Genomic DNA, 14,319 nt, shown 5'->3' with positions numbered 1-14,319 from the left:
AAATATGACCTTTTGAGTATAAATACAATAATCATTTTGAAATACAATTAATAAAAGTGACATCCAGATAAGATTTTTTAATGAAAATCTTGAAAAACATGTATTATATATGTGCTATATACAGAGCTTTTCTGTAATGCCCCCCCTCTCTCTCTCATTTTTTGAACGGGTCAACTCAAGAAATTGAAATTTGGTATAATGAAATTAATGCATGAATACTTTATTTTGAAGTGAAATTGACAGGAAACTTTCAAGATGCCGACTGGGTGCCATCTGGAAAAAAAAATTAAATGGAAAGGGGGGGGTCTTATGACACATCTTTTTGAAGCTCCTGGCAAATGTTTCACAACCCTAGAATATAATGTCAATATCTTCAACTACTACAAAATGGCGGAACTTTCAATAATTGCCTGAATAATGACATTTATTGACAAATCATTATTATCTATACTAATAAGTTAGTAGTGATCGTAGCCTTTACTCAATAATACAGTCCACTAAAATAGAACAATCGAAGGTGCTAAAACAAACGTTTTGATACATCGAACCAGATTTTGACATTTCAAATCGCCGGAAAGGCACTTCAACGGATGACAAATTCAATTATTGGTGATATTCAAAGTGAATCTTTCACATATCTTTTTTTCCTTTCCCATATCTTTTTTTGCTTTCCCATGCCATATAGCTTCGATTTTCAAATGGAAATCATACTTTTTGACTGCTCGTAGATTCATTTCATTAGGATTCAGCTCTGCAGTTTGATAATTCATTGGTATTTTGACGATTTTCGTATTTGGTCAAAATATCTGAGGCTGATATTCAATATTGAGATAAATTCAAGCGGAACTAACAATTTTCAACAAGTTCAGCTTTTAGAGTGAGATAATAATGATAATAAATAATATTTTTAACTATTCTTTCTGGGCTCCGTAACAATGAATTTTCATAAACATACCTCCCACAAAACTTATAACTGTTATTATTTCAATGTTATGAGGAATCATGAATTCTTAAATAAATTATTCACCGAAAAGGAGTTTCTTCGGTTAAAACTATTTTTAAAACATCCGACATTAGAGATATAATAAAAATAAAAAACACTAAAATAATAAAATTGTGGAGACAACACTACACAAAGACATGAAACAAACGAATGACTTTATCTATGACACTGATAAGATGGTGTCTTTCTTAATCAATGACAGAAAAAATGAGAATGAAAAAAGGGGAATTATTAACGTATTTTACTATTTTAATGATTGAATTGATGAGATCGACATCCCTTCTAGTGCTAACACCATCGTATTTCAGGATATGTTATCATTTCGTTCAAAAGTTTTTTGGATAAATATGATTGAACATCTAGAACAGTCGAATATTCAGAGTCAAAAATATGTCCATGTTCTTTTTCATGATCAATAAGGGCTGTGGGGTTTTTTATATTCAGTTTCTTAGTGTCTCTCATGTGTTCTGAAATTCACGTTTCAATATATTGTCTGGTTTGACCAACATATCATTTGGGACAGCTTTCACAGTTCAATTTGTACAATATGTTGGATTGTATGTCTTGCGGTGTTTTAGTTTTTGTTTTGAGAAAATATACTTTCCAACTGTAGTTTGTATTCATGTGATTATCAAAATCCTTAGGGAGATCAATGTAGATCATGTCCAACTCAAAACTTTCTTCGATTTGATAACATAGTATTTTTGCAAAACTAGGTTAGTAGTTGTTGAACAATCTTTGTAAAAACTGTGTTGTTGTTTGAATATGTTATATTCAAAAATATTGAACAATTAATCTATGGAAAAAATTGTATTACATATATTCATGTTCAGAGTTTTCACCACTACTTAGGAATCTCCATTTGAATCATGTCTATCATTAGGTTCATTGATCTTTGAATATTTTTCATTCATTGAACACATTCATATACATCAATAATCTTTGAAGTTTCCTCAAAGTAATTCGTTCTGATGCAAATTTTTTGTTTCAGGTGTAACTCTAGGAATGCTGTTTCTGTTTAGAACTGCAACTGCTGCTGTTGTTTGGAGTATTTTAGCTGGTGTACTTCTCTTTGGTAGCGCTCTTGTTGGTGGATTGTGGCAAGTGAAACATTTTAACATAGTTTTCAAACATTTATTTTCTGATAGAGTCAACCTAATCAGCAGTCAACTGCAATGTGCAATTTTTTATCTACTTCAGTCTCAATGATTTGATGATGCTAACTTGGTCTAGAGACAGAATTTTGTTTTTTTGTGAGGAAAAGGTGTTTCAATACATGTAATTTTGTATTTATTCGAAAAGTGCAGTCTTGTAAACAGTCAGATTCCTAAATTTTTTGTCGTGAAAAATTGCCAAAAGAATGTTTTTAATGCTATTCGAATCCAGGCTTACATTATCGATGAGATAAAAAGACAAGATGAAAAGTAGTACTGAACTTTTGTAATTTTTGAAGTTGGTATGTCTAGAAATTGAGAGAACACATACTGATATCATGTGATTGTGGAATTTAATTTAATAGTGTTCCTTTTTACAGGTACATGTATTTCCAAGTTGACGAAGCTACCGCAAATGGTAAAAATAGCAAACAGAGTTTGTTGGTACTCTCCATAATTTTCACAATCAGCCTCCTCATTCTCTTTTGTGTGATGGTGTTTATGTACAAGAAAATCAAACTAGTGATTCAACTTCTGAAGGAGACAACCAAGGCGATTTTCGCAATGCCAACAATTATTTTCACTCCTCTCATAGTAAGTAAAAGTATTTTTATAATTTTTTTTCAAACGCAGTTTCATGAAGTTTTTTCATCTTAGAATATAGTTATTAGGGAAGCCAATTACTGCGTATCTATTATGCTATAGTGATGAAAATTTACCTTTCAAACACGAGCTCACAGGCAGAACCTCTGTGGTGAGATCAACATTATTCATGTTTATATACGAAATATAATTTCTTAGTAGTTACCTCTTTCGAAAAATTTACGCATGAAAATTTTAATAACTGAACTACCTTAGTTACTGTAAAATCAGAAAAAACTATTACTTGACATAAAATTTCCTGCAAAATAGTATTGATACTTTTTACGCAGAAGTCACTGATTGTAATAAAGCACCATTTTATTTGAAATTCTTTACAAAGAGGGGAGGTTTCCTGATATATTGAAAATGTCAAAGGTTTTGCCAATATACAAAAATAAGGGCTCTCGATCTAACTGTGCATCTTACAGGCCAATATCATTACTTATTCAGTTTTCTAAGATTATTGAATACTGTTTCTATCAAAGATTATATGATTACTTTGAATCATTCAGATTATTTTCTTCTAGTCTAATGCTTATTGAAGAAATAAATCTACAGTTGGTCCAATTGGTCAACTTATTAAACATGCCCTGGAAATCTTGGAAAACAAACAGCAAAGCCTTTGACCTCGTTGACCATGACATACTGTTACACAAATTGCAGTTTTATGGTATAAGTGGCTCTGCATTGAATTGGGTTGGATCTTACCTGACTGATAGTAGTCAGCTGGTCTGTGTGAATAGAATGAATTCTGAAAGAAAATGTATATCAAGAGGGGTACCTACCTCAAGGTTCTGTTTTGGGACCCCTTCTATTTTTTGTTTTTATAAATGATTTCCGAAACTTTGTTGAAAAGCTTCCATTACTGTTATTTTTGCGGATGATACTAACATCTTAGTATCTACGGGAACTATGTCCGAAGTAATTGTCAAAGCTAATGAAGTAACTGATCAAATTTCTGAGTGGCGTTCTATAAATAGCCTGCTGCTAAATTCTGCTAAATCTCAAATGCTCAACTTTGTTACTAAAAATACAACAATTGATAAAAGCTATTTGGTTAGATTAAATAATGAAACTTTACATCAATTCTTAGGTGTTGATATTGATAATAAACTTACCTGGAAGTTCTATGTTCATAGTGTTGAACTAAAGCTCAGTAAACATATATATTTACTTCGTTGGTTAAAACAAACAGTCTCTCTTGATGTTCTCAAGCTTTTATACCACAGTTTAATTCAGTCAGTAATTTCCTATGGTCTTGAACAGTGGGGCTTATCAGCTAAAGCTGATGAAACTTTTGTTATTCAGAAAAAGGTAATCAGAATTCTGGCTGGTGCATTTTCAAGTGAACACTGCAAGCCATTATTCATTCGTTATAGTTTATTAACAAGGCCTAGTTTATATATCTACCATACACTGATATATTATAAAAAACAATATTTCAATTTTTCCCAGAAATGAGCAAATCCATGAACATTTCACCAGAAATAACTCAACTACATCAACCTTATAGTAGATTGACAGTATCAAAGAATCACCCCATGTGCATTGGGGTTAAGCTATATAATAAGCTTAGTGAGGACATTAAATCCTCAAATACCAAAGTCTTCTATTGCAAAAAGCATACTACTCTGTAGATGAGTTTCTCCTTGAAACCTAATTTGTTTGTAGCTTATTATTTTTTTTATGTAAGTTTTATGTTTTATATTGACTTTTTTATGTTTGACCTGTTGAATCAGCCAGTATTTTATGATGATGTTATATTTTTTTTTTGTCTAATTTGATTGTGAAGGAAAACTGATTCAATAAATGTTTGTTTGATTGATTGATTGATTGAAAGAAGGTGTCACATTTCTTGTTGTTTGTTTTTCACCTTCAAAATTGGGCTTTCAATTTATAATATAATAAATATATTGTATTCAAAAAACATATTTCAATGTGAGAATTCCACTTGAAAGTTTACAAAACCGCGACACGTGTTTCGTTATACAATAGCATCTTTGGGCGAGGAAATTGGTAATTAGGATAGATCTTAAAATTAGGTGAAATTATGGCTCAGTTAAAAATTGTATTCAGGTTGTTCCTAGAAATGTAAATAGTTTCTGTGATGAATTTATCATGTAAAAATTTGTCAGGTAGTAATAGTCATCATGATTTAAATTTCTATAAAAGCAATTACTATAAAACAATTGGTTCAAACAGTATTATGACGTCCGAATATGCTATTGTAAAGCAAACCACATGTCATGGAATCATGAAGGAATCCAAATAAATTCTTGTTTTTGAAAATGAAGAGTTACTAAGTAATTTTTAAAATTATTGATTAATTTGCATACCCAGCCAGATATCAATAATTTATGGTCTCGTGAGACATGAGCTCTGAATGGTTTTTGGGCGATAAAATCCACAACCATTGCAGTTGAAGATCGTTTATGAATTTGTCTATAACTCACTCAACGATAAACAAAACACCATAGGCCTTTTTTATGATTTTAGTCATGCATTCAACATTGTGGAAAACAAAACTCTCACTTGCGTGGTCAACCACACAAATAAATAGAATATTGCCTGACTAACCATACACAAGTAACGATAACTAATCAAGCTAAGTATGATCCACTGCATCTGGGACCTCTGTTATTCACCATTTTTGTCAGTTATATTGTTCATATTTGCAAATTTCCACACCACCTGGTGATACTACTACTGTAATATCAGATAATCAATTTGACCAACTTAAAATTATGGCAATACAGCATCCCAGTCCATATAAAGAAGAGTAGATAATTACATACTTTTCTATAAATTTGAGAAATTTCCACATAGCTGGGCTTTCTCTTCTTCTTGTTACAAAGTTAATTTTATTACCATAAAAAGAATAACATACACGGAAGTGGCAGAAATAAGGCTGACTGATATTTCATGTCAAAATACGTTCGTTATTATCCATACAAATACATATACATACATGTACATCTCATGATACATTACTCAAAACAGATGTATAAAAATTAATCTAAGAAATGACAATGTATGTTTACAACCATGGCCATTGATCAACTACCTACTACTTTGAACCCTGATCTATGGATCATCTGGTGACTTGTGTAGCACATATTCTTTAAACATTACCCATGGTTTTTTTGTTTGGAAACAGGCCTCCCCTATCACCCCCTTATATTTCAACATAGCACATGACTAATTTTTTTTTCAGACATTCGTATTTTCTTTGATCATCTTGGTTGTTCTTGGCTTCAACAGTGTAATGATGTTCACATCTGGAACCTTAACGGAGTTTGTGCCTGATTACCTGTATTATAAGCAAAATGGTGTCATGATATTTACTTTGATCTTCAACTTCTGGATGGCATTCTGGTCTTTGCAGTTTTTGAATGGCATTCAATATATGGTGATTGGAGGTGCTGTTGCTACCTGGTATTGGTCAAAGTGAGTGATTTATCCAAACTATATTTAGGTGTCCACGGATTGTGCCATAAGAAATAATATATACTTTATTGTCATATACGAGTATATGGACACTTGACAAACTTTCAAAACTATACAGCGTGACTCACGGTCGATGGTAGGTTAGACGTTTCTGGAAAACGCAAAGCATGATTCTTATGAAAATTTCACCTTTTACATTTCCTTACCTGTTCTATCGATCTAAAATATTTTCAGCATTGCGGCGTTGCCACTTCCATCAAAAAGTCCTAGCAATTATTTTTTTTTAATGGAACACCCCGTATATTAATACATTTTTGGAGTCGCTCTAGTATTTGAATACTTTTTTGTTAATAATGTCCCAAACCTATCTCTATCTGTTTTCGAGATTAAAAATAAATTGTGCTAAATATGGTCCAAAACATAGCCTTAATTGAAATTAAGTAAGTACTCAGTACTCTCAATTCATGAAAAGTTGATATTTTGATGATAGTTTGGACAAACTCAAAATATTCAAATAACACCAAGAAATCGACCCCATATCATACAGGGCGTGCTAAAATTACTATTATTTCCATTGTGCATAAAAGTAGTCAAAAGTTCATTTTTTCAAATGAAACCCCCTGTATATTACTCGGTAAATTGAAAGATGGTGAAAAATGCTTCAAGATGATGTATCATATCCCTATACCTAAATCGTCAAGTTTTCTCAATAAAGTCGCTTCTTCTAGAAACATTATTTTTATTAGAATTTGGATTTGGGTAGCAGTGGAATTATCAAGCTTATAGCAGTTCGGTTAGTTTTATAAGTAATTTACAAAGAGTTATCGAGGGTGTTTCGAATCATCTTCCAAAATGAATGCAAATATCGATTATTCAAACGAAGTTCTTATGAAATTATTTATTATACACATGAACAAAGTGATCGAATCATTGTCGGAACGTGTAAAAAATTCAACCAAATGTATCCTGAATTAACACCAATGAACGAGAGGAAGTTTGTAAGGTTACAAAATAATTTCCTTAACTATGGCTCAAAGTTTCCTGGGTGGAATGAGCTGGCACTCCGTCCAGTTGAAACCACGAATTCCTATATTCCTCTTAAGGCAAATTTTCAAGAAAATCGGTTACAGTCGTCCTTAATATTTGTAGATATCTCTCTGCATTCAGTGTGTCTTCATAAATAAAAAAGCTCCAAATTATTTTTGACAAAAATTCCCGATCTTCATGTGTATGAATCAAAAGAGATTCACAAAAATGCATTCTACATTCGAAGTTTTCTGTTTTTAGAGCTTGAACTTTGGTAAATTTATACGGATGCATTCCGTGATTTTTCAAAATTCGTTGTACTGAAGCATGTGATACACCTAAATCTTTTTCTGCACTGCGAATGGAAGCTTCTGGATATGCATAAAAATATGCCAAAACGTTAACAGTATTGTCCTCATTTGAAGTAACAGGTTTTGGTAATGTTGAAGGCGCTTTTAACATGTAGCCATAGTTAAGGAAATTATTTTGTAACTTCCTTTCGTTCATTGGTGTTAATTCAGGATACATTTGGTTGAATTTTCTACAAGTTCTGGCAATGATTTGATCACACTGTCCGTGTATAATAAATTATTCCATAAGAATTTCGTTTGAATAATCAATATTTGCATTCATTTTTGGCGATTTTTTGAAACACCGGCAATAACCATTTATCAATTACTTATAAAAGTAACGGAACTGATATAAGCTTGATAATTCCACTGCTACCTAAATCCAAAATCTAAAAAAAATAATGTTTCTAGAAGAAGTGACTTTATTGAGAAAACTTGACGATTTAGGTATAGGGACATGATATATCATCTTGAAGCATTTTTTACCATCTTTCAATTTACCGAGTAATATACAGGAGGTTTCATTTGAAAAAATGAACTTTTTACTAATTTTATGCACAATGGAAATAATAGTAATTTTAGCACTCCCTGTATGATATGGAGTCGATTTCTTGGTGTTATTTGAATATTTTGAGTTTGTCCAAACTATCATCAAAATATCAACTTAATTTCAATTAAGGCTATGTTTTGGACCATATTTAGCACAATTTATTTTTTATCCCGAAAACAGAGATAGGTATAGGACATTATTAACAAAAAAGTATTAAAATACCAGAGCGATTCCAAAAATGTATTATTATACGGGGTGTTCCATTAAAAAAATAAAGTTGCTTGGACTTTTTGATGGAAGTGGCAACGCCGCAATGCTGAAAATATTTTAGATCGATAGAACAGGTAAGGAAATGTGAGAGGTAAAATTTTCAGAAAAATCATGCTTTGCGTTTTCCAGAAACGTCTAACCTACCATCGACCGTGAGTCACGCTGTATTGAGTATTAATGTTATCAAAATAAGGTACGTTAAATACACCTACTTGGAATTTCTTGCTGAATATGAGTCTTATGAAGAGTTCAAATACAATACATTGACATGAAGTCAATGGAAAATAATTGTTAAAATATTGCTCAAATAACACTGCCAAGCTTTTGAATGATTTTACCATTAAAATGTAACTGTATTTATTTCATTATCGCCTAAAAGCATCCATAAATTTCTAACATAATATGAACGGACCAATGGTTTTAAGATTTCTCCACAAATAATTCAAAAAGAAAACTTTTTGATATTGAAAATAATACATGTCACATTTTTTCGACTCAGCAGGCAAATAAAATAAACTGGAATTCAATTCATTAAGGAATAGTCGTTTCAGTGATTGACACCCATGACTTCTACCATTGAATAAATGAAACTATTAGATATTGAGCTAGATATATGTGTAAAATGACTACAAGTTATGGGACACATATGACCTAAATGCCCTCCAAAATTGTTTTCACAAAGCCACGACGAAAACTTACATATCCTAGAGATAACGACTTATATAAATGAATTCAAAATATATAAGATAGAAACTTTTAGAGTTACATAGATTTATTCAACAAAAAATATTGATACATAGGCCGTACAAAATATCAGATTGGTCAACAATTGAATAGATATGAATTCTTATAAATTATGTAAAACTATAGTTATAAAATACCCTAATTCACTAGTTTATAAGTTTATTAAATATACACATAAACGTGTGCAATTGCTGTTAATCATAAAGTACTACAGTATTTTCGAGGAACCTTTGCAATTTGAAAAATGTGTAAGAGAGTAAGTTTAAACAATACATGAAATAGGCCATCCAACCTAACTAATATGAACAAAGTTATACCCCACAACTCATAGAATAAAACTGGAGAGCAAGACCCTAAATGATGTAGTTACAACAAGAACACTACATTGGTTTCCTCATCGTCTTTAACCCTTGAGTGCACGGGTTGGGTCTGACATACACAGCCTATTACGTTTGAGCGCTCCCCTCTTGAACGCGGCTCATATGATTGCCGTCTTCTACAGTACCTTCCTATCTTCAGTAGACCTTTATATCCTAAGAAGTTTGTTTCGCTTGCACTTTTAGTTCCCGCTAATTCAGACCATCGGTGTATATCAGACCCAACCCGTGCCTTCGCGGTAAGATTTTTTTCAAACTCATTTCGATGAAATGTATTGAAGCGCTTATTTCACAGCTTTCATGATGAATGATCCCTACGAAAGAGAGATACGAGAGTTTCAATCTATGTTTGATGAAGTGTTGACTGACGAAGAAGTCAAATCTGATGATTCTGAGACGGATGATATGGAGATGTTGGAGGATAGAACAAACATTATAAGTACTCATGAAACAGATTCAGAACAGGAGCTGAGTATGGATGATTAAGAGGAAGAAATGATTGTAGATATGGATCAACGTCGTGGTATACATCGTCACCTGTCTTATTATGGAAAAACTGGTTTTCAATGGAATAAGTGCTGCTTTCCAAAGAATGTTCGAACTAGGCAACATAATCTGATAAAAAAGCTGCCAGGTGTTATTGGCGTTGCAAAAAACTCAAAAACTGCAATGGAAACTTGGAAGCTATTTTTTTCGGATAACATAGTACAGAAAATAGTTGAATATACCAATCAGTTCATTGAAAAAGTAGCTCATTCATATAAAGATAAATACGACGTACGTTACACAGATATAACGGAAATCAAAGCACCAATCGGCCTGTTATATTTAGCTGGTGTCCATAAAGGAGGTCGAACCACTATTTACGAATTATGGGCAACAGACGAAACTGGTCTGGAGATATTATGGTTATGGCTAAAAGAAGATTCCGCTTTTTGATAAGATGGTTACACTGTGATGATGTCGATACACGTGAAGAAAGGAAAAAAACCGACAATCTTGCACCTATTAGGGAATTGTTTGAGGAAGTAAATGGAAAATTCAGAAATCATTACTCGCCTGGAGAATACGTCACGATTGATGAAATGCTATTAGCCTTCCGTGGCCGATGTGCCTTCCGAATGTACATGCCTAATAAACCTGCAAGATATGGAATAAAAATATATTCGCTTGTAGATGCTAGGATGTATTATACGTTCAACATGAAAGTGTATACAGGAACCCAACCAGCTGAACCATACCAAGTGAGCAATAAATCTCTTGATGTTGTTGTCAGAATGACAGAGCCCATCCATGATAGCAAAAGAAACATCACGATGGATAATTGGTTTACCTCTATCCCCTTAGCACAATCACTATTGACTGATCATAAATTGACTCTTCTGGGAAGTTTACGCAAGAATAAAGTGGAAATTCCACCAGAATTTTTAACAGTGCGAAGACCTGCTAAAACTAGTATGTTTGCTTTCAATAAAGACATGACATTAGTATTTTATAAACCAAAAAAAATACATCAGTTGTATTCATGACGATAAAATCGACGAAAGTACTGGAGATGAAAATAAGCCAGAAATGATCACCCTGTATAATGCGACAAAAGCGCGGGTAGATTGTGTGGATCAAATGGTGGCATTATACGATGTATCAAGAAATACCAGGAGATGGCCAATGACAATATTTTATTCCTTACTCAACGTCAGTGCAATAAATTCGTTCATCATATATAGGACCAACAATAAGGATATGGTTATCACGAAAACAGGAAGGAAAAAATACCTGAATCAACTAGGAATGAATTTAGTTACGGAACAGCTAAAGAGAAGAGCTATTGACAAACATATATCAAGAGATGTAAGGCTGAAAGCTGCGAAGTTTAGTGGACAGAGTTTGGTTGAGCAAGCAGATCCACTACAAGGAACATATCAAAGATGTGTCTTTTGCCGAAATCGCAAAACAAGATTTTTCTGTCACATCTGTAAAAAAATGATTTGTATGGAACATTCCAAGCATACATGCCCAGACTGCGCTCAAAATTAACGTTCCGAATCCATGTACCACATAATTTTTCTTCACTGTATATTTTCATGAATTTTCTTTTATGTTAAATTTTATATGTAAAACATGAAATATATCGGAATACTTGTTTTTGGTTAATAGTGAGAGTAACAATAAACATAATTTTGCATGAACAGTATCAATTCAATTTATTTAAAAAAGATAATGATAATAACAAATGTGTGTATCTCAGACCCAACCCGTCCTTTCTTGGTATATTTTTTCACCTGTTTACTCAAGGGTTGATTGACAAAATCGCCATTGCAAACAAACCCATAAAATATCTTTGACATTTTGTATTGTTGCAGTCCATATCTTTAGATACTACTCTAAGTTACAACTGGAGATCATATACATTACATATGTAAGAATGTCTTTGAATGTATTTAATGTTTTATTTTTCATGGTACACTGTAAATAATGTTTGCCTATTAGTTTTCCATTTCAATAAACTCGTTCATCCAACTAGTTTATTCTAACAGGTCAGTTGTCTTAATTATTATTTGACATAGTCCAAAATTAAGTTTCATAGTATAAAATTTCGTGAATAAACTTCACAAAACTTCGACAGTTCAGACTTTTTAGGTTATTTTTTTCTGCTCCCTGTCTTCCATTCATCTCACTCATGACCAGTAGATTTAGAGAGGTCGTTTATCTCAGTTTATCGTAGAAATCTTAGGGTATCGCAAAACCACGGCTCATATTTGTCATATCCTCCTAGCATTTTCACTCTCTGAAAGTTGCAATATGTCCAAGAAGATGATATTTCTCTCCAGAGTATCAAAGAGGAATTGACTGTATAGAGATATTCGAGAAATAAACTTCCAGCATTTATGCTCAATTGTTATTATAATGGAAAGAAACTTTTAATTGAAGGAAAATTGCAAACGATTATAAATTATTACGTACTTTGTTATTGTTCTTTACATGTGTTTTATTACCGTTGTGATGTAAATTACATGTACTGTTGAACTGGTCTTGTGTAATGAACATTGTTCAAAAAGCAAAAATAAAATGTATTCTATTCTTAGGTAACTGCAAAATAAAATGATTAAATAATAATTGAATGTATATGGAAATCACCATATCTTGAACCTTTGCGTTGAAATATATTATAATTTCATTGAAAAATTGAAAATGAATAAAACGACAAACAAAATTCAAATTTGAATTGCGCAGTTTTCTGCGTTGTTCCCAACGCAGAAAACTGCGTTGGAAATACTCGGTAAAAATGGAAAATACCTTTGACACAGTTATCTACAGCCGTGAAATTTTACATTCAATAATTATTATTATTAATATATTTAGGCAATATTACTGGAATTTAATCCCAACACCAAACTGTTATTTTTAACACCTCAATACGTGTTTCAATCACCAAGTGATCATCTTCAAGAGAAGTTTTATCTTCCTCTATGGGATTAAAGTCCAGTAATATTCATTACTACACCAAAGGTTCCAAACAGTGCATCACAAGTAAAAAAATATATTTGAGCAACATCCTTATAAATTTATACTTTGTTTCAGGAACAAGAATAACCTCGACAGTCCAATTTCTAGAAGTGCAAGTATTGTCTTCAGATTCCATTTGGGAAGTATTGCTTTTGGTTCACTGATAATCACCATTATAGCCATCATTCGTTCCATTTTGTCATCACTTGGAAAAAATAAAAGCCTGAAATTGTGTGTCGATTTTTGTATGGGAAGTATTGAGTCTTTCCTCAAATTCTTGTCCAAGAACTCCTATATTTTGACAGGTAAGAATATCAAGTTTTCACACATGATTTCAATAATTAGCTGTGAATGTTTTGCAATATTCGATTGATTGTTACTAGTGTTTCAACAATAGATTCCTTGGAAAAAATGTGATATGGTCCTATTATATTCAAATGAAAAATTTAATTACATTTCACTGACTTTATTTGATAACTCATTGCATTTATTATGCAAATTGTGCTATCATAAGAACCAATTTTTTAATTTTTTTTGTGAAATATTCACTTGAATAGTGTTGTAACTCTTTCCAAAAATGAATTAACAATAATTATAACAATAATAAATGTATTGAAAATTTTCGGTACTTAATGTACATATAGTAAGTCAATAATTTTACTACTGATATGCTTGTACTATACATAAATCACGGCACATGGCACAAGTTTAAAAGCAACAAATACATATATTAATTTACATTGAGGATTATTATCACGAATTATCACCCCATAGTCTTGAACTATGAAAACATTTTATTCATTCAGAACATTTTCATATTATTCTCAATGATTTCATTTGATTTGGACTCTTTGATTGAATTTGGCAGTTTGTTGTAAAGTGAGATAGCATTGTATAATGGAGACTTTTTTAATCTATTTGATTTGTGGAAAGGTATCCTCAACATACCACCATGACGTTTACGATGCCATTGCAAAATATACTAGAGAGGTTTTTTTGTGATCACAAACAGTTTCATTTGCTGAATCGCAAAAATATTTTTCTTTTTAAACAGATTTGTGTGAACTCGAGTCAAATATCTCAAATTGATTCATTAACTTTTAACATTTAATACTGAGCATTTCATCTTCAAATTATTACATAATGTAAATTACATAAAGTAAAAAAAGAATATATTTTCCCAAGGACTAATTTAAGTAGTTAGAATGAACTTTGAATGAAGAAATTATGTAGTTGAGGCCTAGATATA

The 14,319-nt window shown here is 31.9% G+C and overlaps 1 protein-coding gene across 1 annotated transcript in view; it reads left to right on the top strand.

Annotated features, from left to right (window-relative positions):
* Window positions 1–14,319, top strand: part of LOC111511811 (choline transporter-like protein 1) — a 105,164-nt gene that overhangs the window by 75,751 nt on the left and 15,094 nt on the right. Inside the window, exons 7-10 of the mRNA XM_074178882.1 lie at window positions 1,995–2,103; window positions 2,538–2,751; window positions 6,014–6,246; window positions 13,146–13,375. Coding sequence (XP_074034983.1) covers window positions 1,995–2,103; window positions 2,538–2,751; window positions 6,014–6,246; window positions 13,146–13,375 — 786 coding nt within the window. The remainder of the gene's footprint in view (window positions 1–1,994; window positions 2,104–2,537; window positions 2,752–6,013; window positions 6,247–13,145; window positions 13,376–14,319) is intronic.

This window comes from Leptinotarsa decemlineata, unplaced genomic scaffold (genome assembly GCF_025532065.1).
Source record: "Leptinotarsa decemlineata unplaced genomic scaffold, Ldec_3_MD MMD2_tig00004307_RagTag_RagTag, whole genome shotgun sequence".
In the NCBI taxonomy this organism is placed as follows: Eukaryota; Metazoa; Arthropoda; class Insecta; order Coleoptera; family Chrysomelidae; genus Leptinotarsa; species Leptinotarsa decemlineata.
The sequence above is the reverse complement of the archived record's forward strand: the minus strand, read 5'-3'. Positions and strand labels throughout refer to the sequence as shown.